Here is a 12,705-nt window from a genome sequence, read left to right as displayed (position 1 = left end):
TATTAAACAATAAGGATTTGGTAAATAAAATATCATATATTTATAATACTATTTATAATACTAGGAAGTCGTGTTTAACCTAGAAAATATTTAACACGAAAGAAAGTTCAAAATTCTTTTTAAAAAAGAATGTGATACTAAGTTGCTCAGAACTTGAGCAAATCATTTAAGTGATCTGAGTTTCTTACTATATCTGCAAAGTTTAGCTCCTTAGAACTCTTTCAACTCTTACCTTACCTGAGTCTAGGTACTCATCCTTTCTTCTTTATAAAGAAAATATGTCATCATCGGCAGTTGGTAAATATTTGGTTAGCAGCTGTTTGCAGAGCTGTCCTCAACTAATTCATGTAATTCTCACAAAAGAGAAAATACGTGCTTTGTAAGGATATGTCCACTTTTTACCTTAGTCATCTCATCTTTCAGGCATCGTGCTTGGCTTTGGAGACACAGAAAGACATTAGTGCCCTCAAGAGTTCAAAGTCTGATGAGGGGAACCAACAATAATGATTAAGAGTGATCAATGACAACGAAGCTCTCGACGTGTTATCCAAGAAAGGAAAAGGATTCCAAAGGGGGGAAAAAAAACTTGTCCACAAACAAGATACTCAAGAAAGGGTATGGTTGATACACAGAAACGGACCACTGTTTGTGGCTTTTCTTGCGGTGCCGTTGTTCTCACACCACACAACACCCCAAATCTCTGAGGACGCTGAAGGAGAGGGGGCTGAGCCGAGCGCACACTCGATCACCGGGAGTCTCAGGTGCATCCGGCCGGACGAGTGAGACACTGGCGGGAATCTGCAACACACAGGTAACTTCACTGAGGTTCCAAGAAAGATGACTTGGTAGCAGCCGCCAGCAGCTCTTAGCTGCCTCAGGCTTGCCTGGCGCAAGGTTTCCCGCCAATCTCAGTTCCTTCATCCTCCGAGGCCCCGCCCACTCCGGAGCCCGTTGGGAGCTTTGAGGGCGGGGAAGCTCTGGAAGCCTATCGATATCTCTGGAATAGACTGCTCTACCCTGCGCAGCCGCCGTCAAAGTCCCGCAGACTTCTCTGTAGATCGCCGAGCGGTAGATTCGGCAGCGCTCCTTGATCCGCCGGTTCGCAGGAGGCCGCAGCCAGGCTCGCGCCGGAACCATGGTGCGTTGGATTCAGAGCTCAGGCTGGGTTGGGCAGAGGTCGGCTGGCTGGGGCTTGGCGAGCCGCCTCCCCTGTCATCTTTAGAGCGGCCTGGGGCTACGGGGCATGGGAACCTCAGCCGACGGGAGGGTTCCGGCAGTGATTCAGCATCTCCGGCCTGGCCGGGACAGGGGAGGTCGGTTGTCGGTGCGGCCTTTCTCCGGGGTTTGTTTCACTTTCCACCCGGCCTTGAACAGTACCTCCTCGGTCTACTGGCCGAGTTCGCCCCCTCACGTTCCTTCAGTGGAGTTGATTCCGAGCTGTCCAGAGAGGCCCCTAGTGCTCTGTGTGGAAGAAAAGAGGAGAAATAGGGACTTGACTCGAGCTCTCCCTGTACTGCCAAGCGGGGACTTGACCTCAGGGATTGGATTCCTGGACCGCGTTCATTTTCCTGGTGGGTCTGTCTAATATCTCTCCTTGAGAGCTCGATCAGAAAAGCCCTTTTCAATCACTTTGTCCAGCCACCTAGTTTTACAACTGAGTAAACCGAGGCTGATAAAAGTGATGGAATCATGGTTACAGCACGGAGTTCAGGGCTCCAGTCCTATGTCTGCCATTCCGGCAGTCAGCCTTCTCATCCTCGTGATTGTTCTAAGTACTGTGCTGGTAGACTTGTTTTAATACCGTCTTTAAAGCAGTGATAGATCTGTCGCTGTGGTTATTTGAGTCTACCTCTAACTTCTGGGAACATTCATGTGTTTATTCATTAAATGTAAGTATTTTAAAGGCACTATTTTAAGTGCAGTGAAGGTTCAAAGATAAATCAGACATGTCCCTAATCATAATGTAAGGTAGAAAGGGACGTGTTGTTAAAAACCTGTTGGGAATATGTGTTGGGATTTTGGAAGAAAAGATGGAGAAGACTTCAAGAGATAGTCATTTGAGCTAGTTTAAGGCAAAGGAATGCTTTTGACCATTTATTAGGGCCTAGTGTAAGGGAAGAGCATAAGCAGAGATAGGTAGGAGATATGGACACATAGAAACTTTGGCAGTTGACTGAACGGAAAGTGAGAGCTATGGACAGTGGTAGAATTGGAAGTTGGGAAGATAGGTCCCATCTAGATCTGCTCTCCCTTGCCCCACTAGCTCCCTGTCCATCTTGATCTGTTCTCCCTTGCCCCACTAAGCTCCCTGGAAATGTAAAACTGGCTTGCTACTAAGTATGGTAGTAATCTTACAATGAGGCTGCAATAACAGCCTTTCATTAATGTAGGAAGGAAACAGACCAGAGACCATTTTCTAATGATAGAGCTTGTGAAGATTTGGGATTTGTAATGTTCTTGTATTAATCATCTTTTTTCATTTACTTTCAGTTTCGCAACCAATATGACAATGATGTTACTGTTTGGAGCCCTCAGGTGAAATGTTTTATACTATTTCTATGAAGTGGCTTTTGGTGGCTGCAGTATGTTTAGAAACTTATGGGATTGTAGGCTATGAGAAAATGGAATATAATCATTTTAGACATTCCTGAAATCTAAATTATTTATCATTAAAGTAAGTTTACTAGTTTAAAAAAAAACAGCATTTGAGATCTTGTGTGATGACTGTAAGGTGTGTTGTTTTTCTTCTTTTTAGGGCAGGATTCATCAAATTGAATATGCAATGGAAGCTGTCAAACAAGGTTCAGCCACAGTTGGTCTGAAGTCAAAAACTCATGCAGTGTTAGTTGCACTGAAGGTAAGTAAAGCAATAAACATATCTTCCTCCTTTAGAAAACAACTATCAAATGTAAGTTTCACTTTATAGAAAATAAAATTGTAAACTTGTTCTTATGTCTTTAAAATATCTCTATTTAGAGAGCGCAGTCAGAACTTGCAGCTCATCAGAAAAAAATTCTCCATGTTGATAACCATATTGGTATCTCAATTGCGGGGCTTACTGCTGATGCTAGACTTTTATGGTGAGTATGATCATGAAAAACAAGAGAAACATCCCTTTTGATTCATAATTGATTGCATTTTTTAAAAAGATCCAGATATTTTAGGAAGTTGTCTGCCAGAGTGTTTATTAGTTAAAATTGTGAATACCTTAGTGGATTTAGGCTTAGTTACTAAGTATTCCATTTCTTGATCCCTGTAGTAGTAACTAACAGAATTAACCATATTAATATTGATGGTTTTGAGAAGTCATTGAATAATGTGATATTTGTTAACAGTGTATATTGTTGATGTTATTTCTAATAAGAATTTGACACTTTTGTTAGGTTTCTAAGGATCAGCTGAACTACCCTTCCTTTCTTTAATACATCAGTATTTATTTGACTTTTTTTGTTTTGTAAAGCTTAATGCTGGATACTGCAAGGTATACAGAGGTGAATCAGACAGAGCTCATCTTCTAGGAACTTAAAATCTAGTAGTATGTCTATAACTATAGCATTTAATACAGTGTCTTTCAGGTAACCTGAAAGTGTGTGTATTGGGAGATGGGAGGGAGTTAGCTGAAGAAATCTCTTAATTCTGTGATTTAATTAGGAAAGAAAGAATATAAACACTAACGGCAAACAATAATATTAATGTTTAAAATTTTCAAGTTATCTGATGAGCTCTCTGCTCTCTTAGGTCAGCAGTATAATGATGGCATTATTGGTTTTTTTCAGCTGTTGGAAGTGTAAAATATGTTGCGTTGTCAAACATTTTATTTAACCCGACCTATCCAAAATATTGTCACATCATATGTAATCAATATAAAAACTTTATTAATGAGATATTTTGCATTGTTTTTTGTACTAAGTCTTTGAAATTTCATATGTATTTTATGCTTATGGTACATCTCAATTCAGATTAGACACTTTTTCAGTTCTCACTATTCACATGTGATTAGTACCTGCCATATTGGGCAACGCAGTTTTAGACAGCCTTGGGAAATGGACTTAAATGAAAGTAGTGAACAAGCAGCTTGGTTCCTGCAGCCAACATTTGATCATCAGATGTGACATGCACATAAACAATACAAAGCAACATAAAAGTGCATATCCATTTCTTGTTTATCCTCTTGGCTTTAATAGTTAGGCATGAATTTTCTTTTCCCCAGTGTTATACTTGCTTCAGTCTTGTCAGGTTTAACAGTGAGACTCAACAGTCTAGCGTCCAGTATCTCCTCTAGAGTGCTGCTTATGGATAGACATAACTTTGGCAGGAGCATGTTAACAATGCCCTAGTGTGGGTTCTTTTTCTTGTAATTGCTCTGTTAGAGAAATTTTTGTCAGCTTTCAAGAAAAAAGCATAGTAGTTATTCTTTTTGCTAGTTCAAGACATGGAATTAAGACAGTCTTGTGGACAGTGGGAAGGGTGAAAGAAGAGAGACTGCTCTTTTTCTCTTGTTCAGCCTTCTCCATAAAGTGCTCTAAGACAAAGGTTAATCTACAGCTAAGGGACATTTTAGTCATAAACATAGGTAAGAGTGTGGTAAGTTTAAGGTTAGTCACTTTTCAATAACAGAATGCTTTAAATTTAGAAGGAGAGTTAGTATAAAAATGCGTCATTGTGGCCAGGTCTTTATGGTTCCCTTATATGGGTGTAATTCATGTAAATGTCTGGAAGAAAGCAAAAAGAAATCGAATTACTTTATTTAGATTAGAATAACTCTGTGATTTGAAATTACTGATTTTTCTTGTTTGTTTTGTTTTTTTAGTAATTTTATGCGCCAGGAGTGTTTGGATTCCAGATTTGTATTTGACAGACCTCTTCCTGTGTCTCGTCTTGTATCTCTAATTGGAAGCAGTATCCTTTTTATTTATGCATTTATTTTAGCAATTTTGGGTGTAGACTTTAAAGCATTTTGATACTTAATCCTTATGTTACTTATTAGGAATATGATAATACATAACATAGATAAGATTGTGAAAACTGTAAGGTTAGTCACTTTTCAACAACAGAATGTTTAAAATTTAGGAGAGTTGGGAGAAGTTTTACCATGGAAGAATGGGTTCTAAATAAGGAATTGGGTTGCTTTTTTGTCAGCCCTTATAGATAAACAATTGATACTTTCCATATATAGATAGCCAAAATTTCAGAAAAGCTAAGTACCATTTGTAGAGGAGATTTAAAGTTTTTTATTGGTGATTCTCGATATTCCAAAAAAATCCTTACCCTTGTATCCAAAATGAATGAGATTCTCTACATCAGAGGAGGTCATTTTGCTAGCACTCACTTTTGGGTTTGGTGGATAGTCAAACATTTTTTAATACTAGGCCAAAGAAATATTTCTCTGTTTTATTTTCTTATTCCTGTGGTTGACTATGCAGCAATTAAGAAACCAGCACTCTTTGTTAATAATGTTTAATTTGAAAATAAAGATAGTACTTTATTCCTTGTTAGAACAGACTTCTTTAACTAGTTTAAGAAACCCAGATACCAACGCAACGATACGGCCGGAGACCATATGGTGTTGGGCTGCTTATTGCTGGTTATGATGTAAGTTCATAGAATATTGTTCTATTTTAATGATTTTTTAAAACTGACTAGAAATCTTCTAATTTTTAGCTCAAAGTCAAGAATTATGTACTATATTTTCCTTCTGTTTATAGGATATGGGCCCTCACATTTTCCAAACCTGTCCATCTGCTAACTATTTTGACTGCAGAGCTATGTCTATTGGAGCCCGTTCTCAATCAGCTCGTACTTACTTGGAGAGACATATGTCAGAGTTTATGGAGTGTAAGTGAAGTCTTTATATGGTGAATAAACACAGTATCTTAAATGAAGAAAACTGTCAGCTTTACAGAAAGAATGTTTTGAAAAATTAAGCCCCTGAGGTGTTTATTATTTCTGCCATATACTAGTTTTTAACTTTCTCTGGCTACCAAAGTAGTTTCAATCACCAGTAGAACTTTTTTAAAACACAACCATGTGTCCCTGACCTTGAGATTCTTTATTCAATTGGTCTGAAGTAAGAGTGCCCCAGCCAGAGTTGAGAGCCACTTTACTAGTTACCAGTTGTAAGTTCTGTTTACAACTTCTAGTTTTCTGTGATTCTTATTTTTAGTCCCACAGACATTTCTGCATTAAGTAGTCCAAACAAGTAAGAAATCAGTGTAGCTAGGGGGAAAAAGGTAAAAGGTGTAAGATGAGGTGATAGGGGAGGTTTTCAAGTGCTTTGCTTATGCAAGGGCCTTGGATTTTAACACATGCTTTTTATGCATCTGTTGAGGTAATCATATGTTTTTTTTCTCCCCTTCATTCTATTGTGATGTATTACATTGATTGGCTTTTGAATGTTAAACCAGCTTGCATTCCTGGGATAAATCTCTCTTGGTCATTGTATATAGTATAAATTAATTGTATAAAATGTTTATGTAAACATAAATGTTGCTATGTTTATGGTATTTTGTTTGTTGGTATTTTGTTGAGGGTTTTTTGTGTATGTATTCATAAGGGATAGAGATCTGTAGTTTTACTTTCTGATGATGTCTTTGTGTGGTTTTGGTATCAGAGTAATACTGGCCACATAAAAGGATTTGGAGATTCCTTTTATAAAGAGCAAATACATTGACTAGCATTCCACAGAATGCATTCTACAAAACTTTGAGCTGTATCATTTGTGAATCAGGATTGTGATTTGGCTTAGCAGAAGAAAAAGTCAAATTTAATAACAAAAATCATGTATCCTCTCATTAAATAAAATAATAGCAATGTTATTGATTACTATTAGAAGATTTTATGGCTAAATATTAAATTTTTTAACTTTTTTTATTATGATATATTTAGTATATGACTAAAACCATAGTTTCAGATTATAGACCTGACAACTAAAAGAAGCCTAGCATGAAAGTGGAACTAAGGAATAATTGTTAATTTATTACATTTAGGCAATTTGAATGAACTGGTTAAGCATGGTCTGCGTGCCTTACGGGAGACACTTCCTGCAGAACAGGACCTAACTACAAAGGTAATATCATGTTTTCCAATTATAGATACTGACATTACAGTTTAATCATTTATTGCATAAATGAAGTAACAGAGGTGTGTATACTTACAGTTCTTTAATTTAGGAGATAGTTGCCTTGGCTTGTTCTTTCTCTCTAAGCTATTCACTAAATGACTGATTTTGAAATGAGTTTTAAACATTTCTTTTTGGTATAAAGCAATAAAACCAGTAAGTCTGATGTAGAATGTCCTTCATTTCTTCAAGAGGTAGGAATCTCTTCGTATTATTAATTCAGTTAACAAATATACTAATTGAGCCTCTACCACATGCTGGTACTAGGCATTGAGAATGTATAGTAAACATAACAGACATCTTTACATTCCTGGAACGTACATCCAAGTGGGGGAAGATAGACAATATAGCCACAAGTAAGTTATAGGGTATATTAGAAGGTGATGAATGCTATTGAAAAAATAAAACAAATTAAGAGGAGAAAGAATGACTAGTAGGATGTAGGAAGCGGGTGTGGTGGGTATAATTTAAAATAGAGTGATCAAGGATAGCCTCATTGAGAAAGTGAAATTTGAGGGAAAAATCTAAAGGAAGTGAGTGAGTATGAGCCATTCAGATGTCTAAAGCAATATTTTTCCAAGGAATATAAGTACAAAAGCTCTGAGTCCAGAATGTTCCTCATATTCAAAGCAAAAAGCCCACTAGTGTTGGAGTCAGGGATCAAGAGGAAGAGAAAGAATGAAGTCAGAGAGGTAATAGAGACCAAATTGCGTATGTCCTATAAACCATTGTGGGTATTTTGGATTTTACTCTGAGTGAGCTGTTAAGAGTTTGAGCAGAGGAATACCATGATTTGATTTAGGTGTTTTTTGTTTTCTTTTGTTTTTTATGGGTTTGTTTTTTTTTAATGGGGGGAGGTAGTTAGGTTTATTAATTTTTTAATGGAGGTACTGGGTACTGAACCCAGGACTTCGTGTATACTAGGTATGCACTCTACCACTGAGATAAACCCTCCCCCTTGATTTAGGTTTTAAAAGAGTCACTGGTTGCTGTTTTGAGAACAGATTGTAGTAGGGGCATGGGTAAATAGAAATAGTTTTAAAGCTATTACAGTTAGTCAGGTGAGAGATTGGCAGATCAGAGCAGAGTCATAGAATTGGAGATGATGAGAAGTGGTTTAATTTTGGGTATATTTTGAAATTAGAATTTTAAAAGTTTGCTAACAAATTGGTTGTGGGGGTGTGAGCTTTAAAAAAAAAATGCCTTCAGGATTTTTGGCCTGATTAAAGGAAGGACAGATTTATGATTTATTGAGATGGGTAAGAGAGCTGGAGGAACAGGTTTTGGGATAGGGGTTGTGGAGGAAGATCAGGCAGTTAGGACATACAGAATTGAAAATGTCTCTTGTTTGTCCATTTGGTGATACAGAGTAAGCAGTTATCAGGTTTGCACCCCTTAGAGTTTGGTGGAGAGTGGTCTATTCTGGAGTTACAAATTTTGGAGTCTTTGTGTAGAAGTGGCATTTAGAGATTGGCCTGGATTAGATTCCTGAAGGAATCGAATAATTAGACAAGCGGTTTGAAGACTTGACCGGGGCACTTACCCTTTAGAGAGTGGGAGGTAAGTAGCAAAGGAGTCAACAAAAGGGACTGAGAAAGATGGCCAGGGAGATGGGAGGAAAACTTGGAAAATTAGGCATTCTTAAAAGCAAACTACAGTCATTCCTCAGAATCTTTGGAGTATTAGTTTCAGGACCCCTCTTGGATACCAAAATCCATGGATGCTCAAGTCCCTTGTATAAAATGGCTTAGTGTTCACATTTAACCTATGCATATCCTCCTGTGTACTTGAAGTCATCTCTAGATTACTTTTATACCTGATACAATGTAAGTGCATATAAATAGTTGTAAATGCAAATGTAAATGTTATGTAAATAGTTGCCAGTGCACAACAAATTCAGGTTCTGCTTTTTGGAGCTTTCTGGAATTTTTTGTCCTCCCCCCCCCCACCTAATATTTTTGTTCCATGGTTGGTTGAATCTGAGGATGCAGAACCCACAGATGAGGGAGAGGGGGCAACTGTCTTTGAAAGAGAAGAGAATGAAAAATTGCCAATAGATCATGGAAGATGTGGATTGAGAATTAACCATTAGATTAGCGATCATGTTTCTGGGACTTGACAAGACAGTCTTAATGGAATGAGTGGGCAAAAGCCTGATAGGAATGGAATCAGTAGAAAATGAGAGAAGAGAAATTGGAGGCAGCTCTTTGAAGGAGATTTTCTGTTGTGGGTCTAGAGAAATGGGGTGGTGGCTGAAAGAGACTAGTGAAAAAAGGATTTTTTGTTTAGAGTTTTTTAAGATGGGAAAAATTACAGCATGTTGGTTGCATGGTTATAAGAATAAAGAAGTATAAAGAAAAACACTTACATAGGATAAAAATCAGAAAAACTGCTGGACCAGTTTCCTTAAATAGCACACAGTTGAAAAGGTAAGCCTTAGAGAGGAAATTGGACTATTCATTCCCAGTAACAGAAAAGGAGAGAACTTAGGGACAGATACAGGAAAGAGTGGATACTGTGGGAGCTTGAGAATATTCTTATCTGATTGCTTCTATTTTCTCAGTGAAATAGAGTGAGGTTTTGAGCTGCAAGGACAGTTGAGAATGTTAGAAAGAGTTGTCCAAGGAGGGGGAGAATGAATGATCTAGGGACCCGTATGGGACAATGGAGGCACCCCTAAAGGCCTTGAGTTTAATTATCATTAACTAAAGTGGTATTGGTCAGCATAATATAAAATCCATTTTGTTATGATGATTGGATAATTAATACTTAATATGTATAAGAAGACTTTATAGCCTATATCATCTTTTTAAGCAATTTTTCCTATTACTAAAATAATAATTCTTTCAAAAAATTAAGAAAGTAGATTAAACTGTTTTTATTTAAAATACCTATGATGCCATCACTTCAATATGACTATCTTTTAAAATTTGGGTATACAGCTGACTGTTAACATTTACAGCTTGGAAAAATTTGCTCAGGTACCTGGCTTCCTGATTTCGTATTTTTTACTGAATCATAGAGAATGCCCTATGTATCCTTAATGTCCTAAGTTTTCACTAAAATTTTAATCTTACAGCAGCTGTTTTGCACTGGTTAGCATTCACTGAACATTTTTAAGAATTGCTCTTTAATTTTTCCATGTAGAACTTAGTTCCAAGTTCCCACCAAATTCACCACTTTAGAACTCAAAACTTATTTCCCTAAGAACCATCATGTCTTAATTTACATAAGGAACAAATTTGATTATTTCTTAGAAGTTAGGCTTGCTTCCTAGCTAAGTGGTTTGTTCCCTCACACTGGTCTTCACATTCCCATTATGAACCAAGTTGCAAATTTAAGTCTCAATCAAGTGCTATATAAATTTTTATTCTGATTTTTCCACACAACATTTTATCATAAGCATTTTTCCAATCCAAATTCTATTGACTTTTAATTTCTATCTTTTCTCCCCTGCAGAATGTTTCCATTGGAATTGTTGGTAAAGACTTAGAGTTTACGATTTATGATGATGATGATGTGTCTCCGTTCCTGGAAGGTCTTGAAGAAAGACCACAGAGAAAGGCACAGGTATGTAACTAATTATAACCATGAGGCTTTAGTTCTGTCGTAAATTGCTGTTCCTACCACAACTGTGTAAATCTTCCATTTTTGTCTTTAATTATTGAGATAGGCTTATAATTCATATGGCAGTAGGAAAACTAAGAACTGAGTACAGTAAAATACCGAGGGGTTAGTGACCTCCAGAAACACAGAAAGGATGATTTGGTTATCTACTGTAGTTACTCAATTCTGTGGGTTGACAGGTTCAGCTAGATGGTTCTTTTGCTCATCTCACTTGGGATCTCTCAAACATTGCAGTCAGTTGAGGAGCTGGGGCTGAAACATCCAAGGTGGCTTTACTTACATGTCTTCTTTACTCACTCTAGCTAAGTATCTTCGAGGGACAGCTAGAAGGGTGTTCTCTGTTAGGATGGCTGGGCCTCTGTTCATGTAGTCTCAGGGCCTTTCCTTCACCAGAATCTCTCTAGCAGGGTAGCAGGTCACAGGTTGCAAACATTTAAAAGCTCAGAAGTGCAACCTGCCAGGCATTCTTAAGGCTGAGGCCTAGAACTAGCACAGCGTTACTTCTGCATATTTTGTTAAAGTAAGTCATAGTGCCAGCCAAGATTCTGCAGGAGTGAGGACAGAGAGAAAATTCATTGAGGACCAGCTTTAGAAACCAAGTTGGCTTTTCACAAATATTGAGAAAAGAATCCAAGTTAAATACTGGTCTTTTTTGTTGGATGTTTAGATACAAATTTGCTCTTCATAAATGCTTATTTGATAGCTGTATAATTGAAAAGAAAGTATCCTGTACAGAAATTTAGTCTACAACATGAATTTTTTTCCAACTTGGAAAGGATATTGTTAGTATTATTTGGAGAAGCAAGATTTGCATTATTTAATTACTATTTTTAAGAACCAGAGCTGTTGGGAAGAATGTAGTAGAATGCCACACAGCCGGTTTGTTTGATTATATTTTTGCTATGTTTATCAGTGCTAAAGAGGAAAAGAATGTCTAAAATGTGCCGATTGTATTTTAGGGCTAGTAGTGATAATAAAGGGAAAGCCTTCATTCTTGAGCAAGTCAAAGTATAATGAAATGCTGAATTGTTCAGTGATGCTTAGATTTTCAGAACTGTAAAATTATATCTTATATTTTAAAAACCTTGTTCAGAAATTTTAACAGGACAGTGAACTAAAATTGAATATCTAAAATATCTCCTCCTTTTTTTTATACATTTTTTATAATGTAATATCTGTGATTAAAAGTATATGTTGGTCAAGTGTTCTTTTTACATTTTCTTTTTCCTTCCTCTCAAGCCTGCTCAACCTGCTGATGAACCTGCAGAAAAGGCTGATGAACCAATGGAACATTAAATGATAGATCAGTCTATATATGGATTATCAAACATGTAAGAATGCAGGAATACATACTGAGGACAGTAATCTATACTTTGAACCAAAAGATGCAGAATGGTGGAATGGTATGTTTTAGCGATCAGTCCAGAAGTGAGTTTTTTCCAAGCAACTTTACTGAAACCATACAATGGGGTGCATTTTTCTTTAAGAGGGTCTATATAATCATTTTCTAGAAAGTATAGCTATCTGTACTAATGTTTTTATATGGAGAACATAGTGTCTTTGTGGTTTTAAAGACAACTGTGAAATAAAATTGTTTTACCTGCTGATGTATTGGGTTTTTGTTTCTTAAGTAACTTCAACTGTAAATAGTAGTCTGAGATTCCAACTGTGTCATCATGTGTGGTCATCATGTTTGCCAAATTAAATTGTCTTGTATTTTGTGACAGGAGAAATAATACCTCTTATCTATAACAACCTTATAGTAATTCCCCAATGTATAGACTGCTTGCATGAGAATCCATGGTGATTTGGTTCAGAATACAAATTTCAGTATTCAACCTTGGATATTCTGATTAAAACCTAAGAAACCACCACTTTCTAACAATAGTGGTAAGATTAATTTATGAATGATTTTTCTTTCTGTCCAGCAGATGGCAGTAGTACCATCTGTGGTCTCAGTG

General features: G+C 36.9%; 1 protein-coding gene across 2 annotated transcripts; it reads left to right on the top strand.

Annotated features, from left to right (window-relative positions):
* The first annotated feature begins 995 nt into the window (after positions 1-995).
* On the top strand, positions 996-12,351 carry PSMA1 (proteasome 20S subunit alpha 1). 2 transcript variants are annotated; one of them, XM_006209339.3, is made up of 10 exons: positions 996-1,138; positions 2,491-2,535; positions 2,756-2,857; positions 2,977-3,080; positions 4,811-4,899; positions 5,522-5,592; positions 5,706-5,835; positions 6,987-7,066; positions 10,577-10,687; positions 11,984-12,351. In XM_006209339.3, the coding sequence occupies exons 1-10, from the start codon at positions 1,136-1,138 to the stop codon at positions 12,038-12,040; spliced, it is 792 nt and encodes a 263-aa protein (XP_006209401.1). In that variant the 5' UTR covers positions 996-1,135; the 3' UTR covers positions 12,041-12,351. The 2 variants fall into 2 exon arrangements, with proteins under 2 accessions (XP_006209401.1, XP_072825659.1); XM_072969558.1 differs by lacking the exon at positions 996-1,138 and adding an exon at positions 1,158-1,571.
* The last annotated feature ends 354 nt before the right edge of the window (positions 12,352-12,705 follow it).

This window comes from Vicugna pacos, chromosome 10, assembly GCF_048564905.1.
Source record: "Vicugna pacos chromosome 10, VicPac4, whole genome shotgun sequence".
Classification (NCBI taxonomy): domain Eukaryota; kingdom Metazoa; phylum Chordata; class Mammalia; order Artiodactyla; family Camelidae; genus Vicugna; species Vicugna pacos.
Note: the sequence above shows the minus strand (reverse complement) of the source record. Positions and strands in the feature narration are given on the sequence as shown.